We start from the raw sequence: 9763 nt of genomic DNA, 5'->3' as shown, positions 1-9763 counted from the left end.
TTCATGATGCTTTTGGGAAGCTGGAGTTAACCGTTCCCAGAATACACAGCATGTGGACAGCATCATAATTCACATAGCACCAGGTTCCTAAGTTTGAATGCCTCTTTCTTGAAGGATTTCCAGGGAGATGATAAAAGACCACATGAGGTATTGCTCTTGTAGCCTGGAGTATCTAACAACATGAGCTGTCTCTTACTGTGACCCAGTGATATCAAAAAAGATGTTGTTTTGACTTCTCTGCCAGATGCCAAGCAGAGCTTGGGCTAAGAAATGCTGAGGAGTGTTACCTGTGGCTCAGGGATGAAGAAGTTTCTTGGCCAAGTCTGATTACCCACTTGGGATATTTGTATTTCATTATAACTGACACTGAGAATCATGTTTGATTTGGAACAAATTTCAAGCAGGAACAAGTTTCAGCATCTGCATTTCCACTGTGAGCACAATGAGGGACAAAACAGGTTAGAGCCTGCTTGGCCAAGGGTGGGGACCTCTCAGTAGGGAAGGGGAGGGCAGCAGCACATGAATCAGTTACAAGGAAAGGGAAGGAGCAGCTTGAAGAGCTGATCATCTTCCCTTGCAAAAGGGATACTCTAAGCACTGAGTGTAAGGTGTGTTTCTGGGGAAGTCAAGGACGAAGCTGGGGAAAGCCAGCTCCTCCCACAGAGTGGGAGGCTGTACCTGGTAATTAACTCCCAAGCAGAGGAGTGGAGCTTATGCTGAGTCCTGAAGGAACCTGTTGGGAGGAGCTCAGGAGTGCAGGAGGGCCAGAAAAGACCTGGAACCAGACAGGGGACTAATCCAGCTGGAGAGGCACTTCCTAGCAGCAACAGTTCCAGTCATGTTCAACTACCTAGCAGTAGAGGTGAGACCACAGTTCCACCGCAACTATGGGGGACAGCAAGGGGTGTCTGGGCCACTGAAGAGCCGTCTAGAGCAACTGAAGAAGCCGTGGTGGAGGGAGCCCACGCCACTGGTGCTCCAGCACAGTGAAACAGCCAGGCTTGCTATAGATGCCTTTCTTGAGCAGGGCGAACGTGGCTACCTGAATGCCATCACTGAGGAACGGGAGCTGCCTTTTCTTTCCACCCTGGACATGGAATATATGAGCCATCAGAGAAATCAAAGCTTTCCAGATCCCAGTGCAATGAAAGATAAAGATGCTGACCCTGGTGATGTGGACACCGCAGATAGGTCCTCCCTCAACTCTGAACTAACATCTGGCACCTACTTTCCACTGATGTCTGATGTGCACCCTCCAGAGCTGGAGCTGGGCTGGCCAGGGATGCCCCTCCTCACAGCAGCTGGCCAGACTCAAGCCACTGTGATTTTCCAAAGAAACAAAGCCAACAGCATTAAGGATTTGCTCCGGTCTCTGATCAGCCGGGCACGGACGGTATGTATAGAGCTGTGTCCCTTGAGTGGGGTCTTGTGTCACAGCACCCAAGTCCTGGTGGCTGGTCCCACAGCTGTACACCTCACGCTCCAAGCTGTTGCTGCTCTCTAGGTGTCTGACATGCTGTGATTGCTTTTTCCCTAGCAGATCTGTAACTGTTCCTGCTCCTTTCCTTTCCTGTAATTTTTTACGCCTGGGATTTCATGCCATACGGGCAGTGCCCTTTAAGGCACCTTGCACTGTGTTTGTGGGCATGCAGAGCATGGTATCCAAGCCTGGAGCGAGTGAGTGGCAGGGTGTGCAGCATTAATGCTTAGCTGCCCTCAGCTGGCAAGTGTGCACCAGTCAGCCCTTCTGCCTCTGCCAAGGAGTTGGCACAGTCAGGGCTTTTCTTGACCCCTGGACAAGCAGGATAAGAGGATACCACAGGTGAGTTGCTGTGAGAGAACGAAGGACCTGAGTTAACTTGTGGGACTGAAAGCCTGTGGTTTGAAGTAGGTTAGAATACATCATCATATCTTCTAGACTTGATGTCTGTGCTTCTCTCTGAGGATGAGTAAGATCAGCCCATTTTGCCCCATTGCACAATTTCTGCTGGGTAGAGATTGCCAACACTTGGATGTAATAAAAGCTGGACAACTACAATATTTACCTAAAAAGCACAATCCTGGGGTGAATTTACTCACTAAATTATGCTCCTTCTTTTTTCCTTTTACTTTGCCACTATACTGTGTACTAAAGCAGCAGCTCGGACAATTGTTTTTCAGACACATTTTCAGCTTTTATTGTCTTTGTCTTCTTTATGGTTCTTTACATCTGTCCCATGTTAGTCTTCTTTTGTAGTATTTAATTTCAATAGCATGAGTAAGCTTTTAGTGCAAAGTTCACTTTTAACCAGTCAGCTTCTAGCCAGTTTCTCTTATCAGTCCTGTAGCTTCTTATTTAGCTTTATAGTCACTCCTTACATTGATTGCTGCCTAGTGCAGAAAGGAGATGAAGAATTGTTAAACCTGGAGTTCAGCTGCGTCAAGAACACGCGCAGTTTCCAGGCAGGCTGACCTGAAGTGCTGTCTTCTTATCTTCTGTCACCATCTGCAGAGTAGAGTGAAGTTATGCTGTCCCCAGCAAATAAATCTGGGGCCATGGAGCAGCTCAGGTTGCTGTGCAGCATCATAACATCATCAAAGAACCACAGAACATTGAAATTTGGGTGTGATGTGAGGTAAATGGGGATATCTTTTTTGTTTGTCCCAAAGACAACTGTTTTGCCATGTAAGCAACTGCTCCATTGTAAGTAGCCATTGCTTAAAGCCTGAACTTCCATTGCACCTTTATAGGCAAATACAGGAAGTTTTGTCCAGGAAGTAAGTGACAAAAAGGTTGGTTTGTTCTTGCAGGCAGCTGATTTATGATACTTTAAATGATCTGAAAAGTCCTGTGACACCGACTGCATCCTTTTCAGCAATGGGGATTGAGACATAGTCATGGCAGAATGCACAAAGTAAATGGCTACTAAGACATGTCCTCTTGTCACTTAGCACGTGTCCCGGATCTCTGACGGTATTATGATCCTTTAAACCACATGAAAAACATCTTGCTGCTTTCTCAGTCCACAGGAACTTCTCTATTGCTGCAGGGAGGTTGCCCAGGCAGTAGGTGCCTTACTGTACTTTAAGTATATTTTGAGCTTTTTCCTTTCTTTGCTTGGCTTGAAAAAGCACTGACAATCTTCAGCCCTTTATGGTCAAGATTTTCACAGTGTTTTTGACTGTTGCATTATGTGCGAGAATGAGTTTTCACCCATCTTACTGGTTTATTACTGGTGGTTTACTGGCTTCTAGGTTACCAGCTCTGGCCAGTGCTTCCCATGATTAAGTTTATGATTGACAGCAGTTCCAGCTCATTCACAACCACAGTTACACATCTTTAAGTACTTGCTGAGTCATTTTGCCCATCAAACCATCTGAAAGGATGTTACCTGTATGTCCTTTAATGACAAAAGAGCAACCAGAAGTTAAAACATCTTTTGCTTGAATTGCCAGTAGCAACTGTGAAGAGAACTCACTGCTTTCTTGCTTTTCAACTTCATTTCAAGTATTTTCTCCACTAAACTTTATGCTCTCATCATATATCCCTCCTTTAGAATGTTTTTTCTCCTGTGTGCTTACAGCTGACATGGAAGGGAGATATGGTGCTGGTGGGATGTGGGAAAGATGTTGAGATCCCTGAATGTTTTACCTGGCTCCTGTAAACAGGAAGGTGTGCGTCTGGAAATGTTTGCTGTTTTCTCCTGTACAGTCATAGAGAACATCATCAGCTGACATATTTTGCAACAGCATATTTGTACTGACAAATCAGCAGAAAGGGCATTTGTTTTATTGGTACCTTTTGCTGGTGCAGTTTGTCTTTCTACTTTGCTGTATTTAACCAGCTCTCTTTGAAGATGTATTTTGAGATTTGAGCTTTTCTCTTCGCAGACATAAGAAGATGTAGCACAGCCACACCTTAGCCTTCATTTGATAATACTATTACAATTTTAGTTTAGTTGAACGAGTTCCAATCTGATTTGAACTGTCCAATTCTGCTTCTTTCATCCCTCTTGTACAACTCTGACACTGGCTGCACATCTGCATTTACATGCAGTGGTAGAAGGGTCCCTGATGGTCCCAGAGAAGCAATGTATTGTTTCAAATGGCAATGCTACGGTAATGACCAAAGCCACACTGCTATTGGCAAATACCAGTAAAACCAGATGTGCTGGTTAGAAACCAGACAGGTGGCAACCCCAGTGGGATGCTGTTAGTGCTGTAATTCCCAAGGTGGTGACTGCAGTAATTGCTGAATTGTGAGTTTCCAGAAGTGGATTTAGAAATGCCATGGTTTAACCCTACAATGGTGAGGTGTGAATCTTCCAGAGCCTGTGGGCAGCAGTGTCTTTGCAATGTCCTGACCCCCCAAGGCTGTGCCATGAGCTTGGAGGTCATGATTAGCATGGAGAGGAAGGAACTGGGATGCTCTGAGCTTTGCAGGTCCCACCACTGAAACCGAGGGGCTAGAGGCACTGGATGTAAGTTGCTTGGCTTTGTAAGGCCAGATTGACTTAAACGCCCAAGTCTTTTAAATGTGAGACATGAGTTGACAGGAGCCTGAATTGGAGGTGGTGCTTAGGTACTTAACTTCCACTGCTTTCTAGAAGTGTTGGAAATGATCTTTGAGGCTTTACACCTCACTTTTGTGACTGTATGTTCTTAGGAGGCTTCAGGGAGTAGATTTCCAAATTCTTCTTCCCCCAGAACTTCTTGGCTTTGGGGTTGAGCTGATGTTACTATAAAAGCTGCCTGCTTTGTTTACCAAGAGGATGTGGTGATCTGAGTGGCCCTTATGGTTATCTTGTTTAGAATGAGCAGCCCCACCACGGGTGTCTTCATCTCCGCCATGTGAGGCTGCAGCAGGACACAACCTCCCCTTTCTCCCCGCTGCAAACTGCAATGCTCGGGGGCTTGCCAGCCCGCTTGCTTGGCGTTGGCTTCAGGTGCTTGCCAGCACCAGCAGGAGCAGCTCTACCCAAATCCCTCCTGTGAGGAGGCCACGAACAGAGCCGCAGCCTGTCCCACCTCCTGCAGCGGAGTGAAGCCGCGCTCTGGCACACTCGAGTCTATCCACAGGGCTCCACCCAGCTTGCACAAGCCGGCGTCCTGCTGCCCGGGTGCGCGCTGACGCCGGAGCCACGCGGCTCCGGGAGCTGCAGGTCTTCCTGCACCCAGCCCAGGGCACTGGGTGCCACCAGTGACTGTGCCACATGCTGCCACGCACAGCTATAGCCTGCTCAGCCCCATCTCTAGCACAGCGAGTGCTGTAGACTGGCAGCGCTGGGTTGGAGCAAGGAACAGCACCGAGCCCTGCCAGAGCATCTGAGCACTGGCAGAGAAAAGCAAGATGGTGTGGACCTCGTGTCTCCATTAGGTACAAGCAGTAGGACCTTCTGTCTCCATTAGGTACAAGCAGTGCCTCTGAGCACTGAGGACAAAGGAGCATCTTGACCCCATTATACTGACTTCCTAAGGCAAGTTCAGATTGTCTCCAGGCCAAGCCTGCCTCAGACCTAAGCTTGATATGAACTGGAATATTGTGAGGCAAGTGTGGCTGAGAGGGACTTGCCCGAGGCCTTACACAAGGTTTGGGCTATAGTTTTTTCTTGGTGCTTTATCATTAGAGGACAGGTGGCCCATCAAAGTCATTTGGCTAAATTGCCTTTGGTCTTTGGTGGAAAGCCAGTGTGGAAAGACATGGTGAAGTTCTGCTTTTTTCTGTTGGGTGTCAACAGTACCTAATGCTGGTAGTCCAGCAGCAACATTAATTTGGGAAGTTGGAGATACTTCTTAGTGCTTTCAGAGCTCTTCCAGGGCTGATGCTCCTGTCCATGCCAGATGGGTGCATTTCAGGAGGGCAGAGGAGTTTGTGAGAGCCTCGTAAGACATCTGGCAAGACAATAGTGAGAGCTATATAAGAGATGCACTTTGGAGTCAGGCTTTGAAGCATGTATCTCCCAGGGCCAGGGTGAGAGGGTGGAGATGTGGACAGTAGGAGTGATTTTTAGTTCTTGATGACGGCTTTTGTCCCATGTGGATGCCTGGGATCACACCAGCCTCCAGGAAGGTTCTTGCCCAAACTCTGCTGCGGTGAGCTGGGGCTGGAGATCTTCTGCAAGATGCTGAGGACTAATGACAGTGTGCAAGGCATCATCACAGAGATTGTCTCTGGGGACAGATTGGACAGAGCCAAGAAATCTCATACATCTGCAAAAGGGATAAATCCCAAAGGGAGCAGGAAGCAACCTTTTGGCATGGCTGCCCTCCTCTGCCATGGCTTGGTGCAGAGGGTCTCTCCATGTATGGAGAGACCATAACATGTCTCCATGTGTGTGCAGGCAGAGCAGGGCTGAGGGGAGCCAGCTTGCCAAGCAAGAGACTGGTCAGGAGAGCAAGGAGAACCGAATGGGGCCCTGCTCTGCCCATGGCAGTTCCCTCCACTCAGCACTTAGGCTGTGGTTATGAGCCTGGAAAGAGGCAGTTCATTAATGAAAACAGAGCAGAAGAGCCACTGGGCAGTGGGTGATCTGGGGCCAACGTGCCAGTCTGGAGCAGAGACATGAGTCTGTCCCCACGCCCAAGGACAGTGATACTTGGAGCTCCTCTACTCTTCAGAAACTATTCCAGTTCAGACCCACTCACACATAAAAGCCAGCCTCACTGCTGTCTTCTGCATTAACTCTTTGTTTGAAGAGGGGCAGCTGAGCAGAAGTGACAGAGGAAAGCTCACCCTACATGGTCTGTTTCATAGGGTGATTTGAACTATAGAGAATTGATTCATGGCCGTGCTCAAACACAGGCAGAGGAGGTATTTCAAAACAGGATTCCTACCTCCTCGTGGAGTACCTGATGAGCGGCAGAACAGTGTCATGCATTTGGTGTGCAAGGTGTAGTAAAGGGCATGAACATTGAATAGCAGGGTAAATAGGCCATTGGATCTTCACTCCAAAACTGAGCACTTTTTAGGCCATCTTTATTTGAGCATCCTCTACTAGTTGTAGAAACTCAAAACCAGAGTTATGCACACAACTTACAAGTACTGAAGTTACCTTATCAACTGCCAAGATATGGCAAAGACTGAGACTGAAGTACTTTGTCAGCAGTTCCATTACTTTTTCAGCTTTTGAAACGCAGCTGGCCTGTTGGTAAATCCTTCACTACTTTACCTTTCTCACTCCCCCAGTGTGTTGCCTTCTTGCATGAGTTCTCAGTGTTAACTGTTAGTGGTTCAAGGTCTAAGTCAGTGGATGACTCTGCAAGCAACCTCAGGTGACGTGTGCCAGGTCTGACAAATTGTCCAGCTCAGAAAGTGCTCTCCTGCCTCTTCCTTCCTTCTCCAAGATGTCCCCTGATTCCTGTCACTAATAGTGGTAGCCAACAGATGGATCTTTGAAGAAAGCCATGGCTTTCTTCAGTCTCATTCCTTAAAGAACTGGCAGTTCCCTTTAAATATTTTTTCCTTTTCAAAACCCCTCCCTTGGAGACCTTTTCTGGCAAGTCTTCAGTTTCTTTTTTCTTTTAAATAACATTAGTGTTACTGTTTCTTCCTGCCGTTGGGTTTCATAACCATAGCTTGCATCCCGGGCTACGTTAGCAGGAGTGCTGCCAGCAGGAGAGGGAAGGGATCCTTCCCACACGCCTGATTCTAGTTTTGTCTGTTTGCCCCTAGGATGTAATCTTGGAACGTGGACATGCACATACTTGATCAAAATACCTTCTCCCTTACGTGGCAGTGTGTCCTTCCTGAAAAAAATGATACTTCTTTATATGAATATGATAGTCATCTGTGGAGTCACTCATACCAATTGAATAATGATTTTGGTCAGTCTCAGCTGTTCCGTTCCTATGCTGTATTTCTGGCATATGTGCTTAAGGCCATGCATATTTGTTGCATCAATGATACTCAGTTCGTGCACAGGCATTACCCTTTCAGCTACTTCTTTCTGTGAATGATGGATGAGAAGGGAGGTAGCTGGATGGGGAATGTCTTCACGGTTATTAAAAGTGATTTTATCTGCCATGGTGGGGTGAGGTTCAGAGGTCCAGAATCAGTCTCCAGTCATGTGGCCACAGATGCTCAGTAACTCGGGAGATTTGACTATTTAATTCACAGTTTAAAGCACAATTCACTTGGGCATGAGATTTCAACAGCCTTTTACCTCTTTTCTCCTGGCTAGGTGATAGCAATTGTGATGGATCTGTTTACAGACATGGAAATACTGTGTGACCTGCTGGAGGCCTCAAGCAGGCGGCACGTCCCTGTTTACCTGATCCTGGATGAAGAGTACTTGAAGCATTTTGTGGAAATGTGCAATAAAATGGCTCTCACTCAGGACAACTTCCCAGTAAGTTCTCATTTATCGTACCCAGTGTGTGATTAAGACTTGGAATCAGTAAAGGCTGGGTACCCTTACCTCACTGTTAAACCACATGTTGAAAAACCTCATGTTAAGATACGCTTTTAGGCTTTGTGATTCAGTTATGGGTTCATGAGGGATTTGTGAACAGCCTGGTTCCCCATGCAGTGGGGTGCCCATCAGCAATAGCGGCTGGTGCCCAGAGCACACAAACAATAAAAATAAGTGTGTCAGTGTGACAAGCTGTTTTGGGAACTTGCAGGCTCAGAAACGCACCCCAGTGTCTTGCTGCTCCCCATACAACCTTTCTGACTACCACTTATCAAAGGAAGTTGTTTTTTTGTTGTCACTTGTTAGTCATAGAATCATAGAGTGGTTTGAGTTGGAAGGAACCTTAAAGCTCATCCAGCTCCAACCCCTGCCACGGGCAGGGACACCTTCCACGAGAGCAGGTTGCTCCAAGCCCCTGTGTCCAAGCTGGCCTTGAACACTGCCAGGGATGGGGCAGCCACAGCTTCTCTGGGCACCCTGTGCTAGCACCTCAGCACCCTCACAGGGAAGAATTTCCCCCTAAGATGTCATCTCAGTCTCCCCTCTGGCAGGTTAAAGCCATTCCCCTTTGTCATGTCCCAAAATGTAAAATATTTTAGTTTTACAATATTCAAAACAGATGCAGTTACAAGTGTCTTAATTTGCCCTAATTTTTAATCTGTCTGCACAAAAGTTAATTTAGAGATGCTTCCTTCTTCCCCCATGTTGGCAATGCTCTTCTCACAAGCCAGACCCATTTTATCCTGCCTCTTGAAACAGCAACTGATAGGAAAAACTGCTTCATGCTGGTGCATGTTTTCCTTCTTAAAGAACTGCATCACTGAAGTCACCTCGTGGATCCAGAGAAATTCCATCTCTCCAAAATTTATTGTATTTGCTTCTCATCCAAGAGCCTGGCTATTTTTTTTAATTAAAATTAGAAGGAGTTTACATCCATGGAGATGTCTGTGTTTCTTTGTTAGACCTGATGTCATGTCTTGTGCTTGAATGGCTAATTAACACTTGCCTCCCCCATAGAGTGACTCAGTCAGGTCTCATTGTGAAGTGCCTCTTAAACTGCTGCATCTCATAAAGTACATTAACATACATGCTTGATATCCACATCTAAGTGGAATGAGTGTATGTGTTTTATTCCTGCCTCTGAGTTGTGACAGGATGTGATGGTAAATCTCCATTTGGAATAATTGGTGACAATCTGTAGTTTAATGGGGAGTTTGGAGCAATTGTCCCTCCAGCATCTTATTTCTGAGAACGTTCTGTGAGCCCGCTGGTGTCAAATCCTGGCACTGAGCATCAGCAAATCCCACAGTGGTGCATGGAGCATTGGCAGCAGTCACAGCAGGAGACTTCACTGTCTTAACTGGATTTGTTGT

The 9763-nt window shown here is 46.7% G+C and overlaps 1 protein-coding gene across 1 annotated transcript in view; it reads left to right on the top strand.

The window, feature by feature from the left end:
* Window positions 1-726: 726 nt before the first annotated feature.
* LOC104412866 (protein FAM83C-like) overlaps window positions 727-9763 on the top strand; it is a gene marked incomplete at its 3' end in the record, with an annotated part of 10788 nt that continues 1751 nt past the window's right edge. Inside the window, exons 1-2 of the mRNA XM_010023691.1 lie at window positions 727-1393; window positions 8160-8327. Of these exons, the coding sequence (XP_010021993.1) occupies window positions 839-1393; window positions 8160-8327 (723 nt within the window). The remainder of the gene's footprint in view (window positions 1394-8159; window positions 8328-9763) is intronic.

The sequence above is a fragment of the Nestor notabilis genome, unplaced genomic scaffold (assembly GCF_000696875.1).
Source record: "Nestor notabilis isolate BGI_N333 unplaced genomic scaffold, ASM69687v1 scaffold20271, whole genome shotgun sequence".
In the NCBI taxonomy this organism is placed as follows: Eukaryota; Metazoa; Chordata; class Aves; order Psittaciformes; family Psittacidae; genus Nestor; species Nestor notabilis.
The sequence above is the reverse complement of the archived record's forward strand: the minus strand, read 5'-3'. Positions and strand labels throughout refer to the sequence as shown.